General features: G+C 44.2%; 1 protein-coding gene across 1 annotated transcript in view; it reads right to left on the bottom strand.

The window, feature by feature from the left end:
- Nucleotides 1–204: 204 nt before the first annotated feature.
- Nucleotides 205–22,172, bottom strand: part of TLL2 (tolloid-like 2) — a 41,522-nt gene continuing 19,554 nt past the window's right edge. The window contains exons 9-20 of the mRNA XM_009888833.1: nucleotides 20,798–20,900; nucleotides 17,600–17,716; nucleotides 13,782–13,927; nucleotides 12,621–12,816; nucleotides 9,045–9,170; nucleotides 7,126–7,286; nucleotides 6,156–6,336; nucleotides 4,736–4,861; nucleotides 3,790–3,917; nucleotides 2,939–3,152; nucleotides 2,011–2,261; nucleotides 205–817 (exon numbers count right to left, since the gene is read on the bottom strand). Of these exons, the coding sequence (XP_009887135.1) occupies nucleotides 683–817; nucleotides 2,011–2,261; nucleotides 2,939–3,152; nucleotides 3,790–3,917; nucleotides 4,736–4,861; nucleotides 6,156–6,336; nucleotides 7,126–7,286; nucleotides 9,045–9,170; nucleotides 12,621–12,816; nucleotides 13,782–13,927; nucleotides 17,600–17,716; nucleotides 20,798–20,900 (1,884 nt within the window). The 3' untranslated portion in view covers nucleotides 205–682. The remainder of the gene's footprint in view (nucleotides 818–2,010; nucleotides 2,262–2,938; nucleotides 3,153–3,789; nucleotides 3,918–4,735; nucleotides 4,862–6,155; nucleotides 6,337–7,125; nucleotides 7,287–9,044; nucleotides 9,171–12,620; nucleotides 12,817–13,781; nucleotides 13,928–17,599; nucleotides 17,717–20,797; nucleotides 20,901–22,172) is intronic.

Below are 22,172 nucleotides of genomic sequence, written 5' to 3'. Positions count from 1 at the left end.
AAAGTACTTCCATTCAACAGATGACATTGTCATTCCATGACAATTACTGCAAATCAGGGACTGGGCCCTTCTTGTTCACTGTGATCCAAGTAGCCAGCAGCCCTAAAGAGCCTGCTCCTGTGCCCCTGCCTACCTTTCAACCCACAATAACCAAGACAATAAATAGATGGGACAGAAGGAGTGATGGAGTCCCAGCCATCTGGTTGTTCACTTATTGCACAGAGTATTTTGGGCTGGTAGGGGAGAGTGGGTGGCTCTCAAAGTCCTTTAAGAAAATCCTACTGGGTGGCTGTCCCCATCATCTGCTCCAGAAAATGTGTTCAGACAGCCCATGTGTACAGGATGCTCAGGAAATGTCACCTAGAAACAGGATATGCAAGAGATGAAGGCTCAATTCAGTATCAGTCTTCACTCAGCCCCATGGCAAGCTGTGCAAAATACAATGTTTATGCCCTGCCAGGTATGATTAGAAGACAATTTTTGGTCCTGGGTATGTTAACAAGAAAGTGTCATGCTAATAATTTCAGAGGCAAACCTTTGAGACTGGATTTAGTTTTAGTTACAGAAAATACTGCACACTGCTTTTGGCCAGGTGCACAGAAGCTTAAAAAAAAAAAAAAGACAAAGATCACAGTTAAATGTCTCAATCTTCAGATAGGAATGTCTGTGAGGAGTAGTCAAACTACTTTCTCATGTGCAATGCATCCTGAAATTTGGTACTTATGTATCGGGCGTGAAAGCCTTTCTTGTTGATGGTGTCGTCTGTGTGGAATCGAATCATGATGGAATCCCCTGCAGAGTAGATTTCTTCCAGAGGCTGCAGAAAAGTAAAGAAGACAGCACAGAGTGGTCAAGTCTGCAGGCTAAATAACTGTCTGCACTATGATGCTAGAATTTAATCTCACAGACTGGCCAGGAAACACAGCCAGTGCTGTGAGTGCTCAGTACCTCCTGCCCTGCTCTGACTTCCTGAGCACATTCCCTTGCTCTTTGCATGCTTGCCCTTTATGTTCAAAGACTGATGCCAGCCCCCTCTACAATTCCAGTTCTTCTAGTTTGTTTTGTAGGTCACATTCACAGGGCTCCCTGGATGTTCTTGTTCCAGTCTTTTGAATTTTCTCTAATTTGTCCTCATCTTTTCAGGAAACAACACAATCCAAACTGGACCCAGGGTTCATTAGCAGCAAAATAACTTAACCACATATCTTACATGTTTACTGTGGTTATCTCCCCTGTTGTTGTGACCTGCTACAACCTCCCTGTGCTTCTCTGCAGGACCAACACTTTCCCAACCATTCTCCATTTGACAGTGTGCAGGTAGGTAGATTACTACCCTCCTGCCCTCAACTTCTTCACATCAAGCTGCTATGCCTTTGTTTATTTTCTAGATCATCTCCCCAGTTTGCAAGAACTGCTCCAACACACCTGATCCTTGGATGTCTCTCTTTAAATGCAATAACAACCTTCTCCATTTCATTGCTGAAGTCCTAGAGAAATTAAACATAGAACCTCTGGTTTTAAATACCACACACTGCTGCCCAGGCTAACAGTCACTCATCTTAGTGAGGACACAGATAACAGTTTCGGAGACAGCACGCCACCCTGGAGTCAACAAGCAGCTCTGCAAGTCCCTCCACCCTTCGCCCTCACCATAGTGTGGCCGCAATGTGACTTGGCTTCAGGCAGGAAGCGACTGAGGATGAAACCAGCCTTTGGAAGCTGTTTCTAACATTTAAACAACGCTTTTGCGGCAGGGCTGGGGCACAGCAGCGCGGCAGTCCCATGCTGCCACACATGGCCCTGGGCTAACAAGGGAAAGTCAGTCAGCAAGGTTTTCAGACAACTCTGTGCATCAGATAAAATGGCTGTGATCTCCAGCAACAGGACATCAAGCAAAACCCAGACACACCAGGCATTCTCATCACCAGTTTGTGAGAGCTGGCCCTCTCCAAAAAGGGTGTCTTTGCCACCTCCAGTTATGTCTATAAAATCCCCACCACCACAGCTTACCCCTGAGCCACAGAAGCGTCCCAGGCGCGGTGCAGTGCTGTCGTAACCATCATAAATCTCCATGTAGTCGTACCCACAGTCAGCCTCCTCCTCGATCTCAAATGTCTGGAATATCAGCTCCACCCCATAACCATCTTCAGCTACAATCACCCATTCACAGTTCGCTTGACCCGGGTAGTTGTTGTCCCCAAATTGAGCATGGGAATACAGCTCCTTAGTCCGTACTTCAGCCTTTAAGAGCCCACCACACTCTGGAGAAAGAAAAGAGCACAAAACACAGTCTCATCAAAGGCCCTACCTCACAACAAAGACTTGCCATCCCAATTTTGGGCCAACTGCAGGGAGAGAAAACCTCCAACATGAAGTGCACGTACAACAGGGAAGGTAATTAACTAGTGCACCAAACCACCATAAACCAGCAAATTTTCCAGTCACCCATGAATCCATTGACCCACATAGCATAGAGAAGCTTGGTCCTTTTGGTACAGAACATAGAAGAAAAGAGTCAATCAGTTAAAACTGGCAGGATGGGGTGCTCTGCTCCCACCATAACCAGCTCTGCTCCCACCATAACATCTCTGCTCCCACCATAACCAGCCTGTTCCATGTGTAGCCCCATAAATGGGCATCACCTCATTTTCTGAGGGTTGATGAGGAACAGAATGTATTGCTGCACAACCAAACACCTCCATTTAAACAAAAGAAATGAGCAGGAATATCTGACATCAAGAGACCTCTGAGCTGATAAGGAAGCTGGCATTTATGGTACGATGCCAGTAATGGTCTGGGAACTGGTTAGCACAATTTACAACCACTTAAAATTCAGGTTAAGCTTATTTGGGAGAAAAGCGTGTCTTGTTTCACCTGGTAAACAACGCAGTGAGATTTGATGACATCGCACTAGGGTACTGGCAGGCAACCAGCTTACCTGTGCTGTGCTTTGCCTGGAAACCTTTTCTTTGCACAGAAGCATCAGAGTAAAACCTGAGGAACATCTTGTTGGTAGAAGCCACTACAGGGTCTGGTTTCTTGCTGCCACAGAAGCGACCAAGGATAGGTGACTTGCTGTTGGGCCCATCATACATTTCCAAGTGGTCATAGGCACATTCTTGGTGCTGTTCAATCTCAAACTCATTGAAGGTCTACAGCAAGAATAAGGGGAATTAAGACAGTCATTTGTAAATCTGAGTAAGCAATTTAGCAGAAGATGAGATGCCAAGTGAGAAACAGGTCAAATTTTCCCACTCCTCCCACAAACTAGAACAGAATAGAGTGCTTTCAGACAAGAGCGATCTCAGGGTAGCAAAGCTCAGAAGTTCATATGAATGTGCCATGTAGCCTTAGCTTTGCTGCCTCACATGGGCGCGTGACAGCAGTTTTCAACTGCAAGCCTTATATACTCTTACTTTTCCTCTCGGGAACCCTGCCTAGCACACCCTGCCACCACCTTATGCAGAGGTGGTCCCAACAGAGTGGCTCACAAGGAGAGGTAGGGGAAGGAGGGTATGTTACACCTTCTGTAAACAGAGCAAGCAATGCTCCACAGTTGTCATTTGCTGGACTCTCCTCCAAGCTGCCTCACTCCTGCCTCATGCCCCTGTGAGACCTTCTGCCCTTTTGCAGGCCAGGAGCAGTCTCCCGCAATGCCCCCCACCAAGCACCTCACACAGGACCTATGGGGATCAACCTCCCACTCACACAGTGGCAGGGGAAAGTCACTTCAGTTCCTTGCAATCCAGCCTCCTTCTCCCCTTGCGCTCCCGCTCACTGGTTACTCACTACTTTCACTCGGTGGCCAGGCGTTGCAGAGATGTCCCAGGTGCATTCTTTCCGGCTAGGGTACTTGTCAGGCCAGTTTGGACTGCTCATGGTTCCCTCTGCACCACTCAGTTTGTGCTCACAACCAGCTTGAGAAAGAGATCACAAGATGAAGGCATCGAGGCAGGTCTCACATGGGAACCATGTAGTGTCCTATATGCTCCTCTGTGCCCACTGAGACCCTCAACAGGGAAGGCTTCAGTCAACCGAACAAGACCTTTTAGTATTACTGCATAGTTCTGGTGGGTTTGTCCTATACTTTTTTGAGCTAACTTGGCAGCTAGTGAAATAGACCATCTCATTCCCCTGGGCCTCATTAACCTTATCCACCTCCTCACTCCCAAATGTATTCTCCTGCTCCTCCATCTCTTCTGCCCTGTTCCCAGTGACATGGCACCCAGTTCCTCCACTGCGATGACTCTGGTGCTATTTCAGCCTTGAGATGTTTTGCCGACTTGGAAAGCTAAATCAGCTCATGGAGAGATAAGACAAGGACCGGAGTCTGTACACAGGAAGGCCATGACAACACATAGCAGGGGCAGGGGTGGAATAAGAAAGGTAATTTTGGCAGCAGCAAGCAGTTAGATCAGCTAATCTGACTCAAACCCAATAATTAAATGAACTATCAGTGACTAGTCTGATGGTGATGTCCCACAACTTCTCCTTTTGCTAGCCCAACTTCTTGCCCCTACCCTGTCTAATCTCCAAATAGAGGGCCAGAGTGTCGAATGGATACAGCTGAAAAAAAACCCTCTTCCAGATAGTTTTTCAGCTAGCTGGGGCTTTTTCGATACCCCAGCCTGGTCTGCTGTACAAACATCCTTCCAACACCAGGCAGGAAGCATCCTGGCTCAAACCATATTTGAGGTACCTTGTCTTTCCTGAGGACAGGGAGCAAGGACCCTACCTTCTTTACAATCGTGGCCATTTTCATGCAGCGTGAAGCCATTTCTGCACTGGCATACGTAGCTCCCAAAGGTGTTGATACATTCATGCTGGCAACCACCATTGTCTTTGGAGCATTCGTCCTTGTCTGGGCAGGATCAAAACGACAAACACTGAGTTGACAGTGAGAAACAGACTACCACAGTCGCCAGCTGGAAGTCCCATACCCAAACTGACAGATACCAGTGCAAATCTCCTCTGCAGCTGGCTTAGTCCAGTCAGCTTTTTAGCCCAGATACAGTTCTCTTCAATTGCCTTTCATACCATAAAATGCATGACAAATGTGTTATATTATATAATGTAGGTTTTGAATAGTAAATACTCCTATGTAAAAGAAACCAATAGCAATGTCTCATTCTTTTAAAATAGGGTCCAAGAAAAGCATGATGCAAATCCACTAGCCCTAGGCAAAAATCCACTGGCCAGTCTTTATATTTTCAAGTTCCTACACGCTCTAATGAGCCTTCATCATTAAATAGCCCTGTCCAAGGGAAGAGAATCTAAGGTATGAGCTGCCTCCTGAAGATGAAATATGCCCCAGTGGATGTTCACTCCTGTGTGTTCAAGGACTATGCATTCCTGAATCTCACTGTTCTGACCATAGGATCTGCCCATGATTTCCAGTCCAATTTAATTTACGAGCAGTTTATCTCCAGTTTTTCTTGGGTCCATGCCCTCCCTGCACCTCATTAACCTCATCTGTCTCCTCACTCCCAAATGTATTTCTAGATAAAACATACTCCACCTCATCCTTCCTCTTGTTAGATTTAATAAGCCAACCCCCTAGCCCTGATTCTACTCTGCAACTGTCTTAATTCAAGGCCATTTTGCCTGATCATCCTCCTTAAAAACATTAATACTCCTCGGTCTCTGCTAAAAACACAGCATGAAATTGAATTTCTACTTCTATACAATGTCCAGTTAACCTTCAGAACTGCCTGCCAAGAAGGTACATCACTGACACCAAGAGCTACAAAGGATTCAAAACAGAGGACTAGAAACTTCCACTAGCATGCACTGATTTGATGGGAAGGATTGCTATATAGATGACTTCTGGAAATTTTCTAACTCTTCCAGTTCCAGAGAAAAAAAGCTTTTCTTTAATGAATCCAGGGACAGAAATAACTTCTAGGATGAGGTTCCCCATTGCTTCCTGAGGCCAACCAACTACAACAACCAACACCACACAATGAAACTGGACCATACGTTGCACTGAGAAACCAAGATGAAAGGTGACACAGCACAGAGCGACCATGCTTTTTCAATGTAACTAACCATGTCGGGCTCTGCCTGATTTGACAGGAGGTTGAAGAAAATTCACCAAAAACAAGAGGTTCAGTCAGAGAAGACAGCTAAGACAGTGAAAGAATAAAGCCACATACCAGAGAAGTAGTGAACTTTAAAGCCTTTCTTGGAGACCGTGTTGTCTGATTTGAACTCCAGTCTCATGTTGTTGCCATATGATGTGATTACTTCGGGCTTTTCTGAGCCACAGAATTTGCCATGCAGCTTGGAGTCGGAAGCCAACCCACTACGAACCTCAACATAGTCATATTTACAGACCTGCTGAGAGAGGAGGAGATCTCAGCTCCATGGATTTGGAACAGTGCATTTCAGAGGAAGCGGACAGAGGCTTAACTGAGAGGGAACAAAACAGCCTTATACTCAAACACACTCCTAACTTCCCCAAATTCTCCTCTATCAGTGTTCTCACCCCCTTCTCTTGCTGCCTTGGTCTTAAAGCATGGGTGTGTTTATCAGAATAGCAAAGGTTCCATTTAAGTTAGATAAAATAATTACTCTGATCTTATCCAAGAACCTGACAGTGTTGAATGAACTTTAGCAGCCTGCTGAATTAAGGAAGAGCCACTGCTCCCATTTACAGTGGGTAAAGCGAGACCTGAACGTTGTGTTCAAATTCCACCACGTCCCTTAGTAGGGCAGAGAACTCACTCTTTACTGGTTATTTTGTTTATCCTTGAAGAACTGTATTTCATTGTTCATTTCTAATTATTTTCCTGCGAAGGCAGCTCTGGGGAAGGCCAGGGGGGGGAAGGGACGGGATGGGGACAGACCTATTAGGGACGGAAAACACCTATAATTATGCAAAACTGGCAGTGAAAAGAAGCCCATTTATAACAGAGCAGCTTTAATCCTTCCACTCCACAGAGAAAGCAGATCCAGACTTCAAAGAAAACAATCACTGTTATTTGCTTATTATAGCAAAGGCAGGGAAACAACCAGAAGCTCCACCAGTAGAGACAGAGTCTCCTCTTCCTTGTACCCCAAGGATTCATCCAGTTCTGAGTTAGCCAATAGTCACCCCTCTGAGATGCAGGACTGGTTACGTACATCATTGCCTTCCAGCTCAAACACTTCGAACTGCAGAGAGATCCGGTACTGGGCTGGAGCTACCACCTGCCAGACGCAGTTTTTATTAGTAGGATATTCCTTGGGCCATCCAGGGCTAGTAATGGTCCCATTGAGCTTGGTGATGAAGCCCCCACAGGCAGCTGGAGAGGCAATAAATGAACACAAGTTTTACTTGGTTCTGTTCAGACACACAGATTGGGCCACATTGTTAGCTAGGAAATGAATCAGATCCTGGTTGGTGGCACATTTCAAATCCCAGCCTCCAGAACAGGTTTAAAATGCTGGGAGCTGTGAAGAAGACAAATCTCATCTGCTATAAATCACTAGCGAAACATACGCAGCTACGCTATGGCCCTGAGAGCCACACAAACCGTTTAAGATTGATCTCTTTTTTCACTCTATAGCCTTCGGCTTACTGTGGATCAGTTGACTGACACACACGATAGAGTCGGAAAGGCCAGCTTGGTAAATTCACCCACCCACAATCAGTCCTACAAACCTTATTCTTTCAAGTTTATCAGTAATGGAATAATTAGAAGATAACAGAAACCTAGTGAAGACACCCCTGTCAACTCTTCGGTGGCTTATTATATGTGGGATGCATCTTCTCTAGGGAAAATTGAAGACAGAGCCAGAGACTTAGCTTTATTATCCCGTTTCCTTGAAAAATTTAGGACATCTCAGCTTCATCCTCTTGTAGGAGAGCATGGCTTTTACCTCAAAGGAAGCAATCCCAGTTTGCTTCTTTGCTGCAAAATTCTATTTGCAATGAAGCCATTTTTTCTTGCTGTTTCTTGGGAGTAATGAGATATGGCCAGATCTTCAAAACCCACAGGCATAAAAGCTTCCCATGTCTTGTTCCCAGCATCATTTTGCATTAAGAAAACTAAGCCAAGGAAGCAGCTTCAATGCAAAAGTGTGGCAAGCAAGTGTGTCTGGAGAAACAAAAGCAATTTACTCTGACATGCATCACTACAATTTCAAAGACTGTGCTTCCTGTATTGCCCATAATGAAGTTTAAAATAGAAGGTTAAGAGTGAAGTTCAAAAAACACTTGCCAAGTTATACCAACTGGCTTGCTCAAAATTGCAAGAAATTATTAAAAAAAAAAAAAAATCAAGCAAAGCTTCCAAAAGCCTTTTGCACGCACCTAACTTTGCCCCCACCAAGTTGGTAGCAGTCATCCCCTAACAGTTTGACAAAAGCAGAAGTCAGGGCAAACCGGGTGACTTTAAGAGCACTGCTCACAGTGTATGGAGCTCACGACACGACTCAGTTGAAAGGCAGAGCTACGAGAAAAGAACAATGGGTGGATTCTCACCACACCAGCAGCTGTACTGTTGGTGGGAGCAAACATGTGTTGCAAGAGATTAACTGTATAAATAGAAAGCTGAAATAAACAGTTTCTATCAAAGACATGTTTTTTTTCCCCCCATAACAGAAGGGAATTGACTCCTCAGTATGGAGAATGTCTGTTCTGCATGCAAGCAAAACATTAATATTTTATGCTACAAAAGAAATTTCTTTAAAAAAAAAGAATAAGTTCAGCCTCAGATTGAAATACTTTTGAGCCACTCAACAGTTAGGATGTAATGCCCGCCCTCCCTTATGCAGCACTGTGGGAGATCTGGTCTGAACAGGGATCTCTGGCCTTAAAGAACAACTGGTTTCAGAGACGTTTAGCAGTAGAGAAATCAGAGTTATTTTCAGCTTTTCAATCAAAACTTGTTTTTCAATGGAAGATGTTGACAAAAAGAAAGTTTTCAGGTGGGGTAAGATAAACAGAAATAAAGACGATGTAGAGGTAAGAAGAATCATCTCCAAGATTGTTAACTAATTTCATTATTAGCTGTAGTACCCATCCTATAGACAGATGCCTCAATCTCTAGGTTACTCACCTTCACAGCTCTTTTTATCAGCTGTCAACTCATAGCCAGGCTCACAGGTGCATTTGTAACTGCCCAATGTGTTCTCACAGTGCTGCTCACACCCACCATTGTCCGGCAGAGAACATTCATCCATCTCTATCAGGAGAAAACCAGGATAAATTACACTTTCCCAACCACTCAAACCCCATCCTGTTCCTCATGCAACATTCTGGATGGAAGGACCAGAACACCAGATGATAAGCTGAGCCCACGGAGCAGGCACTGCAGCAAACCTCATTAGTGCTAAAGCACTCCTACCACCAAAACCAGAAAGGACTACAATTGCTGTCAAGACTGCTTTTTCTTGACAGAGCAGGAAAACATGGTCTCCTGGAAAGACTTCACTGCATTTTGTTTTCATTTGCCCCTGCTTTTTGTTCTGGTTTGGTTTTTAAATTCCTTACGCTTTTGAGGGACTTGAGCTACCAGGAACCAGTCCATTATGGTGCCCACAGTAATGGAGCTAAGGAAGGCCATACCCCACTGAAAAGGGCGCAGCAAAGTTGCTGGGAGGACATGTAAGTAGTTCTTTCTTTTTGTAGACATGTGAAGTCTTGCTACTCTAGACTTTGAAGTCAGATTCTCCCAATCACATCTCAACAACCTGAACTGATGTTTTAATATACAAATATTCAGATATACTGGCTTCTCACCCTGACCCCTGATTCCATGTGCATCCTTTAACAGATGGTTTTAAGATGGTTGCAGTCGGTTGGCCTCAGCTAGCAGCCAAACTCCCACCCAGCTGCTTGCTCACTCCCCAGCCCCCCCACACCAGTGGAATGGGGGAAAAAATACAAAGAACAGGAGCAAGAAAGCTCCTGGGTTGAGACAGGGAAATTACCCACCAATTACTGTCATGGGCAAAACAGACTCAACTTTGGGGAATTTAACTTAACTTATTGCCAATTAATGTAAATATTTGAGTACTGATTTGGGTATTGGGAAACAAAAACTGGGGAAAAAAACGTTAAAACACTTAGGGAAAACACCTTTCTGCCCTCCTTTCCCAGGAGGAAAGACTCCTCTCCCCCTGCCCTGTACCACTGCAGCTTACGCTCAGACCCTTCAGCAAAGACATGAACATGCAAAGGCACAAGGGGATGGGGAGCTACAATCAGTACATGACTCTGCCTCTCTGTCTTTCTTATACTTTCCCCCTGCTTTGCAAAGTATTGTCTTTCCTCTAATGTTTGCCATGAAGAAGAAAGGCACAACGATGTGAGTGTAAGACAAGCACATCATTACTAACACTGCAACCTTATACAAAACAAGCTTCAGTGATACAAACAATTTGTTACCAAAATGAAGACAAGTAATAAAGAACAGTCCTAGAGCCTTCCCTTGACATATACATGATGGGATGGACATGAGGTAGTTGCTCTTCATATCTTCCTGACATTCTCTCTTGGATGTGACCAATGACTTATCCTCTCTGAGCTGTCTTACTCTCTCTGAGCTCTTTGTAGGTTTATTTTCTCTGAAACATTAGAAGTTACCATTGCAAGTTCTCACAAAGCATAACATTTCATTCCATCCTTAACTCTGGTTGTTTTTTTTTTTTAAGCTGAGTTATGTTCTTTCAGTGTTGTAAGACATGTAATTGAAGCCCTATTCCTTTCATAATTCATTAAGGCAAAGCTGACCTGTTGCTCAATCAGCTGTGGATGGCAATCTGAAGAATGCCTGCAGAGCCATCTGATTCGTTCATTTACTTTGTTCATGGAATGTCTGGTAGTCACAATCCCCCTGGATATTGAGGTAAAGGCTGCAGACTTCAGATCCCAGCTTGAAACTCCACATGTAGCCTGCAGGTACGTCTACCCGGCTTTTGCAAACTGACATCAGCTCTGCCCACAATGCAAGCTGATGAGGAGTTGCGTAACTATGGTTACTGTGGTGCTTGGTCCAAGAAAATACACTTTGCTTCTCAGCTGGACTTACTGGCATGGACTTAGCAACACCCTAACGATCCACCAGCTACACGGTTTCTGGTTCGAACACGTGAAGTCTGGGCAGACACTGCAAGATCTATTCTGCCAGCAAAAAATCCACAGACAATACCTGTGTCTGCAATTGTATTAGCAGTGCATGTTTCAACATTTTTTTACATAAAAAATAACTTAATTAATTTCTGGTTATCTGTATCACAAGAAAAGTATCCCAGGTTCAGGTGTGTAACTTTCTTCCCACACAAACTTGCAGGAGAACCTCAGATTCTACAAACTGACTTGCTGCAGGCAAAAAAGTCTCCATGTAGTGCTAATCCCTGGAAGACATCTCTGCCACAGCCAGCCTGCACGATCGGCTCCTGAAAGAAGCCAAAACACCTTTAGGAAGAAGTATTCCCTGTGTCTTTATGGAACTTGAGAAATTTAAACAAGGAAGTCTAGGCACGGTGAGAGTTGTTCAGGGACTGGAATGAAACACCACAGTATTTGCCAGTGATCTTGCAATCACCCTTTGTCATGGTCCATTTGGATCTCTCAGATTTACAGAACAATGTACTCCATGAACTAAACTTTCTTTTACTAATTCTTTTTTTTTTTTTTTTTGCACATAAGTGCACAGATTAAGAATTATGGGTTATAAGGGTTATAAATTAGGAAACCTTATGGTTTGAATGGTGAATAAGGGAATTCATGTGATAGTCTAGCCTGAGCAAAGGGGATTGAGCCCTGCTGTGTGTGTTTGTTGTTTTTCTTAATGAGCTCATGGAAAAAAGTTGAATTCACAGAGTACATTGTCCTATAAATTTGATAGATCCAAATGGTCCTTGATACCCTTAATGCAAGACAAAAGTTAAAGTAGAAATAAATAAAGGACTTATGCAATCAAAATATTGGCATTGCAGCTATTATTTCCGTACAATTGTCAATGAACCTGAAAGAAACATGACTATCTACCTCGCAGCAGCTCTGCAGATATTTTCCCAAGTGGTTAGATATTTGGGTTCTTGCCTCTATCAAGTCACTGGGATGCTGGTAAAGGACCATGGCTTGGGTCCAGCTCTTAACAAGAATCTCAGTCTTCATTCGCATCTTCCTGAAGAGGATCTCATTTTAGGAATACATTTGTCTCCTAAAGCACTCTGAAATTTTCCCTGGGATTCTACTTGCAATCAAATGTACCCTCTTAGAAGTTTCTTTTGGAACGGAACTTAAGCAGAGAGTTGTTTTTAACAGTCTTTGTACAGTACTAGTACTTTCTTTGAAAATGTCAGCGTCCCCTGGCCTGTATAAATAGGGGTCATGTTCTGTCCAGCTGTGTTAGTGCCTGTGCTGGTGCTGACCCATAAATGAAAGGCTAATGTTTTATGAGGTCTTTCTGTCTTAATCAGCGAGGTGGTGCTCATATCTCAGCATCAAACGCCCTCTACACTCTCAAAGCAATTTGTATACAAACTTGATATTGGCAGTTGCATAGACAAGTCTAGCAGCTCTTAACTACAAGTAGATGCAATGGTAACTGATCACTTTGGGATGGCAGTAGGTTAAGGAATGAGTGATCCCCAGCTTTGACCTTGAGAGGTACTAGATCACATACCTTTAAAGAAATTTGCCGCAAAGCCTGCTTTATTGATGGTTGCATCAGATGCAAACTTCATCCATACTTTGTTTGAGCTGGATTTGATATCTTCTGGCTTTTCGTAGCCACAGAAGTGACCAATCAGTGGGCTGTACTCAGTGAGGCCATCTCGGATCTCCAGGTAGTCATAAGAACATGCATCATGCCATTCAATCTGCAACGGGAAACGGGTGTGCCTGTAGCTCACTAGCACAACTGAGTCAGTCTAGCTACCCAGTTAGCCTTTGGCCAGAGATCAGCTTCCAAAGGAGCATCCTAAACAACCGGTCACAGCTAGGTACTTGCCTCATAGTAATTGCCATTGAACTCTCCTGCAGTTGAAATTGCATTCAAGCCCAGGCACGTCTCAGTTCTACTGCTACCCCCCAGCGAAACCTGGTCCCTGACTATCTGGAAGCTGCTTTTCCATGAGAAGCTGTAAGTGACAGTACAGAACAGCTACAAACAAAAACGCTCAAGGAATAGTCGAGGGGTCACAGCCAGGAGGTAATGGTGTCACCCCTTTCCAGGACAAGCACAGTAAATGTGCACAAGCCACAGGAACCTATGGGCTAGATGGGTTTTATGCACCAGCCCAGGTCCTGTCCACTCCTGTCTGTGACTTCTTAACCAGTAGTCAGAAATACAGGATTGGACACCTAACTGAGTGTGTAAGACATGCTATAATCAATATGAGAAAACCTTTTCTGAGCTCTTCAGAGCCTGTCTGCCACCCAGGAACATGATGTTTCTTTAGAGAATCACAAACATCCTGAAATCTGCCAAGCCCCAGCGACACCAACAGGATTTTTTTGCCTCAATTGGGACCACTCAATTTCATTTAACCAGAGTGAAAATTTAAGGACTCATTAGTCCCTACTTAACATCATCAGCAATTTTGTGCCACTTCAAATTATTTCTGTCTAGAGTAACAGTTTTCGAAAACTCATAATATTTAAAACTTGGTTTCAAAATCTCTGTACAAACTTCTGGTGAGGAGAAATGTTGTTCTGAACTAAGCAACAGATTTATAAGATTTATTTTTTTATTACTGTTATTTACATCACTTCCTTCTTAATTTTAAAGGACCTACAGAAGTTAAATAATATCCGTAATATAATATACAATGACATTTCTCACCTCAAAGGCTTGGAACGTGATTCCTATGTGAAAGCCCTCAGAAACTGTGATCTTCCAGATGCACTCTTTGGAAGGTCTGTAGTCATCTGGGTAATTAGGAGACTGGATCTGGCCCGCATCTTTGTGAATTTCTCCACCACAAATAGCTTCATAAAAAAAAAACAAACAGAAAAAACACGACATTGCACATTTTTCCTTAGGTAAAGACTGTTCCATACGTAGCCTTCTTCCTCATTAAAATCTGTATCAATACTGCTTTTTCCACAAAGGCAAGATGCAAGTCCTGGAAGTTTTTACAAATTTAATATTTTGTCTTAGTGACAGTGTCTCCTGTCTTGCTGTGCCAACCTCCTTAGAGTGAACTCAGTGGGACAGAGAATTTTTATGGATGCCTGTGTTTCACACTCCTGGTCACCTTCATAACTGTTTAAAACCTGCTACCAGCACTAAGGAGTTGGCAAAAAAACCCAACCCCAAATAAAACCCCAAATAAAAACCAGTTGCAAATCTAATCCAGCCACACGATGGCAATATTAACAAGGACGAGCTGAGCTGTTAACCAGGAGGCCAACAGGCTGACTGTTGTGCATGAAAAATTAAGTTTTGTGCTAAATGTAAGAATGAGTAAGTTTAAAGACTAAGAACAGAAAATTTAATGAAAATCTAGTTTAATACAAAACTAGCAGAGACCCCAAAGACAACAGCAGTTCAGCATAACTGTCTGCAAGACTACGTAACAAATGAAAGTAAGATCACAGGCTAAAATCCGTTACCCCATGATGCAAGATATGCACGTCTAAAGAAGGCATATGAGTGTTTTGGCTGCATTTAAAGTCAAGCAAACAAAAAGCACTGACAGTCTGTACAAGAGAGATGGCACTGCCATGACACCTGCCAAGCACCAACCATTTTCACACTTGGGCTCTCCCCACAACGCATTGCATTAGCAGCTCAGATGTGGGTCTCCCTATAGTGCCCTGGAAATTGCTTGCACTGGGTAACATTGTCTTGGTTTTGCCTTGTAAGCTGCTAATGTTTAACCGCGACCTAGTTAAAAGCACCGTTTCGCTACTGCAGTGCTAACTTCTTTCTCAGAGAACCAGTGCTAAGGCACCACCCAAATGCACCCAAAATTCAGCTGCAGAGCACAATTTAGGTTGTAGTTTGAGTTCAGAGCTACGAGTGGTGCTGGAGAGGAGCTCCGAGGGACCCTTTAGAGAACGGTGCCTTCCTCCTAATAGAAAGAGGACTACAAGAGCAGAGAACTGACTTTTTTTTTTTTTTAACAGCCATAAAACTGTCAGCCAGCAAACAATATTTTCTCTATCCACTGCAGTAGTTCACGTTGAAATCATCTGAGCAGCTAAGTATACTGGAAGAGCTTTACTGCAAAATGGAAAGAACATCTGTCAATAGAGCCTGAGAAGACAACAACGATGACAAATCTGGGGCAGCCAGCAGTTCTGTAGGGGAAAACCACCAACATCTTCCCATCTTGAATCTCATGAGAGAAAAGGAACAATATGACTGAACTATGAGAACACTTTCACTACATTAACTGTCATTTAGTATCAAATAATTCTCCCATCATGTGGCTGTATGTGGGCCTCTTTCTTCCCATCTACTGAAAACTTCAGGGCCAAGATCTGAAGGAATCCAAATAAAATAAATAAATAATAATTAAAAAAAAATATCAGTCCTCACCCACAGAGCTCCCAGCAAAGTTCAGATGCAGGAGCATTTACATGCGCTCTCACTAAAGCAGAGGACAGAGAAGCAGTGGTAAAACTCACTTTGGCTTTTTAGTATGTGAGGGAGAAGAGTTCAAAAGAAAAAGAGGAACTAACAGCAACACAGAGAGCTTTTGGACAAAAAATGCATAGAAAATTGAACATTTAAGTGCAATCCCTCCTGGAAATAAAAATTACCCCTATTGCCTAAACACAGAAGTTATAAAACAGCTGAGCAAGCTACCTGACAACAGAGGAAAGAAACAAGCCATTCCCAGAACTTGCATTAGAGGGAAATAGGGATTAAGGAAGATTTTTGGCAACTCCCATTTCAGCAAATAAATTATGGAGAGAGAACAGATAAACCCATTACCTGCTCCTCTGACAAGAAGTGGCTGAGCTATGAAAAGTAGTATGCAATGGCCCATTACTGTTTCTGCGGTACAAGCTGGCTTCCACCAGTCATACTCTGTGCTTGCTCTCAGGCTTGGCAGTAGATTTCATATCTTTCCAATGGGCAGTTTCTTGCAGGAAAGGATTACATAAAAAGCCAGAGCTTTGACGAGGCAGGAAAACATGAACAGTCAGGGGATACAAAGTTTGACCACTAGATGCACCATTCCATTTTCATTTGCTCTCCTCAAAAGTCAAGTAAAGCAAGTACAGCTCATGTTTACTGAACCCTGAGGGGTCATTCATTAATCAAGAGGAAATATGGAAAATTATCAAGAGAAAAGAAAGTTTTGCAAAGTGACTTTTGCATGTAGCCAATGTACGAATTTTTTTCTTTCAATATGATTTAGCAATATGAAGCATGATGCCATATTAACATGCACGATGAAGAACAGAGAAGTTGCCTCCCAAAACCACACATCACCTTACGTTTTTTTCTTTCTCTTTTAAAGTTGGAGCCCACATCACTGGGGAATAACCCACTGTAAGAATTAAGCTGACTAACCCATCAAAACAATAAGCCAAAATAAAACAGTCTATTAGAGACACACTAGTTTGATCACTTCTAATTCCAACAGACTACCATAAAAGGAGTTTTACAAACCGCACAGTCCAGGCAACAGCTGCTTCTCAGGAGAGACATTTAAAAAAAAAATAAAATAAAAAATCAGGCAAGCTACCTCTGTCTCTGGGGCAACAATTCCTGCAGAAACCAGATATTTCTCCTGTGAAACAGATTGGTTAGCCCTACTCTGTTGTGAAATCCTTATATGCTTTATTTACACTTCCCCAACCATCCCATGTTTTCTTCACTCCCCTCTGTTAGTATCATTATTCATGAGTATATTGGACACTTGGGCACTGGGCTTCCAGTGTCACGCTTGTTCCCATTGCTGCAGAAAGGCGAAGATGCAAAGCCAGTACCAATACAGTCAACCTCAATACTGTTGACAACGCCGGTATTTCTAAGAAAATGTCTGCTGCCCAGGGAACAATGAAGGCTTTTAATACATTTTAGAATCATTATTGTAAAAAATAAGCATATATGGAGAAGGGATGTTACCAATTTGATAGTGACTTTGGTAGTATTGCTCTTGTTCAGAAGTGGTTTCAGCATCCCAGTGCCGTGCAAGTTTGCAAAGGACCTGACCTGCAGAAGATCTGACATGCTAATTTCTAATCTTCTGTAAGTAAAACATACAAGGGAGAAACCAAAGAACAATCTTTGCATTTGAGCAAAAAAAAAAAAATCCCAAATAAGCTGCATTAAGTGACATAAAATGCATGATCCGAAACAGAACTTTGCCCATTAAATTACTGGAAGGAACTCCTGCTACACCCAACACTGCTGCTTGCAGGGGCTGGTTAGGGCAAACAGAACCTGGCCTATGAACAGAAGCTATTGCTCGGTGCTGCCATCATGTTGTCCCCGCAAAAATGAGATTATGTAGTTGGAAGATCCATGCCTTGTCTGCTGAAACAGCTCACAAGATCCGCCAGTTCCCATAAAAAGAAGAGCAGGGGCTGTGTCTAATCACGCGATGAAGCAGAACTCCTGCCGACCTCATAAACCTTTGCATCCTGTTCTGGCTGCTCCATGCAACATGACAGATGACCTCTAGCTAAAGGCTGTACCTTCATAGACCACAAAGAAGCCTTTGCCCAGGATGTTACTGCTGCTCCGGAACTCGATCCACAGCCTGCTGTCCGTGGAGATTACCGGTTCAGGGATCTTGTCACCACAAAATCTACCTAGAAGGCAGGAAAGAGACGATCAAGATCTCCTGGCTGATGGGCAGCACAGTGTAGCAGGCACCTGTGGCTCCAGGAAGCAAAGAGTCTGTGGTTAAAGGAGGTGTGCTTGTATAAAACACCCTTTCACTCCCACCACTTGGGCTTTTGAATGAGTTTCTGCTTTTCTCCCCCCATTAATTCATATTCTCTTCAATTATTAAATTAATAAAGGTTTTTTTTCAGTTGGGAGCAGAATCCAGTAGTCACAGAGGCAGCCTCTATTGCCCTGGAAAATTCAAAAGGGCTCTTGTTTTGATCACGTAATTGGGCAAATGACCTGCAACAGTGGAGAACCATCCCCTGTCCTTCTAGAGCTGTGACATTAGGGAACGTCCTTTCCACCTGCTAGGCCTTGGAAACTCCTTCAGCATTTTGCATCCAAGAGAAAAATGTGCAAATTAAACTGAGAATGGGATGTAGCCGTGCTGATGAGAAAACACCCCTTATCTCATCCTCTGCTCTCACCTCTCCCTAGTTAAGCCTCTGCAGTCATTCAATCTCTGAAGAGAAACAGACCAAGAGCCTTTTTGCTCCATGGTTCACCCAGCATTGAGCTCTCTGGCACGCAGCAGCACTGGTAAACACCCGAGTCCTGCCAGCAAGGATGAATCCTGCAGCAGAACAGCTGCAGACACCATCTGCAGCCCCAATAACCCTAATTTGGTGTTCTTCTACCTGTTCCAGACAGGAGCTCCTCACAGAAGCAGAGCAAGCACCACGTATGCACTGAAAGCACAGTGCAAACATGGTTTTCACTTCAGCTGGCATCAGCAAAGCTATATACTGAATTCAACATGGCCTTGGCACCCTGTGCTACTGAATCCCCAGTGGGAATCTGACAGCAGCAGAGAGCAGTTCCTCAGGTTGAATCCAGTCAGGACAGCGGTGATGGGGATCCTGGCCTTGCAACACCAGGCAAAGGCTTCTTTAAACAACTTCCACTGGGTAAAAACCTGGTTAACGCCTTACCTACAAGACAGCACCTTAGCTCCCGTTAGCAGGCTGCACTGGTGGCTCCTGACACTGGATAAGGAGACAGGTCATTCAGGGCCCATTGGTTGGCAGCCAGAGAAGCCTGGTACTTTTCCTACATATCAGGGGCAGAGCAGTTGGCATGGATCCCCCGCACTAAAAGCCTAGGGGACCCCTGCTAAGCCAGCTGCCCACAGTCAGCTACGGCCACTTTTGGCTCTGCCTGCTCCACCTTCACCACTTGGCAGCCTTGGGAAGACCACGACCTTCATAGGCGCGAGAGCCATGCCTCTGTGACAGGCCAGCCAGTGCAAATCAGAAGGCGAGCTGCAAACTTTGTTTCTCCTCCATGGTAGTTTCACCACCAACTTTTTTTCTCTGGCAGTCACCCATCCAAATATTATCTTGGAGTCTAGTTTTACTCGGCTACTTGATTCTGAGCCCCCATGCCCCCAAGCTGCCCAGCGCCACTGGGACAACGTGACAGCCCTGCGGCGTACCAATAGCATCTCCCATCTCCACTCCCAAAGGGGACGCTAACGAACAGCATCAGCGCTGCAAAGCTCCTTCCTTCAGGGTCACCAAGCAACTGCCTCCTGGATTTAGGCTTGGAGTTGAACAAGGGTGTCAAGGAGAGGAAACGCAGATGAGGAACGAGAATGAGCAAACTCCTCAGAGTGTGATAAAGGGCCCATTCATAAAAAGTTATACACCATTTAAAGGCTGGGTTTTCACACACTTCCCTGGGAAAATATGCAGCGCACATGTATTTTTTTCTCCCCGCAAGAAGCCCGTGCTTTCACAATTCACACTAATCCCCCTCCCCGCCCCCTGCTGAATTGCCGTCTGTCTGCCTCTTCCGAGCTAATTTCATGGGCTCAGCCCCTTGCGGGAGCCGTGGCCACTCATGCAGTGTCTCCTTCCAGATGGAAACACTCGCGAGTCCACCTGCACTAGGGGGACGGGGAGGTGCTTGGCTTCTGAAATACCTTTAAATTACTCGGCAGAAAAAATAAATAACGAGGAGCTAAGTTGCAGCTGTTGGAGCAACATTACCTGACGCATGTGCAGCAGGAAAGAGCAACAAATGCTGCCAACCCCCAAAACAGGCAGGAAGCAGTAAAACCAGCTGCCAACTCTGCGCTGAAAGGCAGAGAAACCTCTGGAGAAGAGCACGGCTTCAGCCTCAGCACCTCACCTGGTTCCAGGGCTGGGATGTCCAGTGGGGCCAAGGAGAGCACCCAGAGTTCCCTAAGCCCACTGACCCCACACTGAGTAGCCCAGTCCTGTGCTGCAGGACGAGGCACAGCACCTCTAACACAGCTGGTGATGCTACACAACCTGATTGCTTCTTCCCTTTCAGGCTGAAGGGGCTGTTTGGAGTGCAGCATTTTACACGTTGGGACATCGAGGTGAGGGGATGGAGTCAGGATCAGAGCCAGGGGCAAAGCAGGTGGGACTCGTGACTGCCCACTCAGGGTGACAGAAGACTTGTAGTTACAATAGCAGAGGAACAGGGAGGACACAGAGGAGCTGCACTTTCTTTAGATCTTCAGAAGCAGGAGCAGAGTAGAGCCTTTGCACAGTTTGACATCCTAGGCATGGTCTAGCAAGTTCCCTGCTAGAAGCACAGTGTACTGTGTATTTTTAAACACAAATACTTGAGAAATAATGGCAGGAGCTTGGGCCAGGAGCTGTACGGCCACTTCACTCTGACTACCTGACAGTTCCACCTACGTCTTAGGAAAAAGCAATACTAAAACTCCAGAGATGACATCTTTAGCTCCAGCCATGCCCCTGGCTCACTTCCCTCTCTGCCTCACTTCTCAAGCTGGAAAAGGAAGGAATAAAGTCTTTGTTACCAAAGGGTTTGGAGTGTGGATCATTTGGTGTCAATACAGCACACTGACATCTCTGGATGGAGACATTAATGGATGGCCAGTGCACTGGCTGAACACAGGCTCCTTCCAGGTAAAGAAAGGTTTGGGTTTGTTTGTTTCCAACCCCCACTCCTCTAAGCATCAAGAAGAACATGTGAGATGCAATTAAAATGAAACAGCTACTCACCCAGTAACGGAGCCTTCCTCCAGTAGCCATCGCGCACCTCCACATAATCATACCAGCAAAGGCGACTTTTAAATAAGTCCATTGATGTGAAGTTTAACATAATCTGAAAGGAGAGAGTACACACTTCTCTTTGGGAAGGGAGCTACTTTAAGGAGGAGACCCTACAGATTATGTGCTTCATCGCTGCCACAGAGGTGCATAAGTGAGTATGCTGGAAAAGACAGTTAGACAGTTGGTTGGATTTTTTAATCAGCTTTCCTCAAAAAAGAAAGGCTGCTCAAAGTATTTTAATGAAACCATGAAAGTACATGACAGCAGACAGCACTTTACTATCCATTCTGTAATTCACGGTCACTGCTCCTCAGTTATTATAATGCTACTTAAAAAAAAGCCCAATTTGTTGGATTTTTTTAAAATTAAAAACTGAATCTTTGTTTTTGATTAATGTGAACATCATAGAGAAACACATTGCTCTAAAGCACAGATGTTTGGGGTCTATACCCTTATACAAATGACTCATGGAAGAAAGAGCTAACTTTGCTGACAAGTTTCCACATTCTGACAATTACACTCACACCATCAGAGTGTGAGCAGAGCTTAGCATGAAAATTTTATCCCTTCGGTCTCCTTCCTCTGTAACAAGAATTACAGGACTTGCTCTGGGAAGTCACCGATGGGGTGTACTTGTGGCATTTTTGTCCTTGCAAGATTTAGCTCATGTACATCTATAGTCTGCCACAGAAACATCATTAGATTAAAATAGATATTCTCCCCTAAAGCTCTGGCTGGATGTGCAGAGTGCTGTCTGTAACCACGTCGCTTACTTTGTTCACACTTTTGCAGTTTTCTGACTTTGGACAGCAAAAGGAAATTAATCTGTTTCTATGCAGATGAACACTACAAGCCCAGTATTTGTTCTAAGCTAATACCACAGTGCTATGATGCTACTTTGTACCAATTGCTGCATTTGATCAAACAGATAAGTTGAAGCATTTAATCTGAATTTGGTTTGGTTTTGTTTGTGGTGATTTTTTTAAAAAAAAAAAACAACCACCCAACATTAGTGGTTTAGCATTTAGATGCTGGGTCCTATCAGATACAACTCTTCTGAAGAGGCTGACAGACAAAAGGAGAATTTACAGTAAGATTTACACTGCAAAACTCCCAGTGCCATAGTTCCAAAACCTGGATGGTTCTCAGCACCTCTGCCCCTGGTGAAACTCTCCCTACAGCTAATGGCAGGAGCTCAGCACTGCAAGGGACTGGGCTTGACAGAATGGGGTCCCAGAGCGAGACGGCTGCTGCAAAACGAGCGAGCTCTGCTCTTCTTTGTTCAAGTCTGAGTCTTAAGTGTGCCTTGAGGGTGGTCCTCAGC

The sequence above is a fragment of the Charadrius vociferus genome, unplaced genomic scaffold (genome assembly GCF_000708025.1).
Source record: "Charadrius vociferus isolate BGI_N301 unplaced genomic scaffold, ASM70802v2 scaffold436, whole genome shotgun sequence".
Lineage (NCBI taxonomy): Eukaryota > Metazoa > Chordata > Aves > Charadriiformes > Charadriidae > Charadrius > Charadrius vociferus.
The sequence above is the reverse complement of the archived record's forward strand: the minus strand, read 5'-3'. Positions and strand labels throughout refer to the sequence as shown.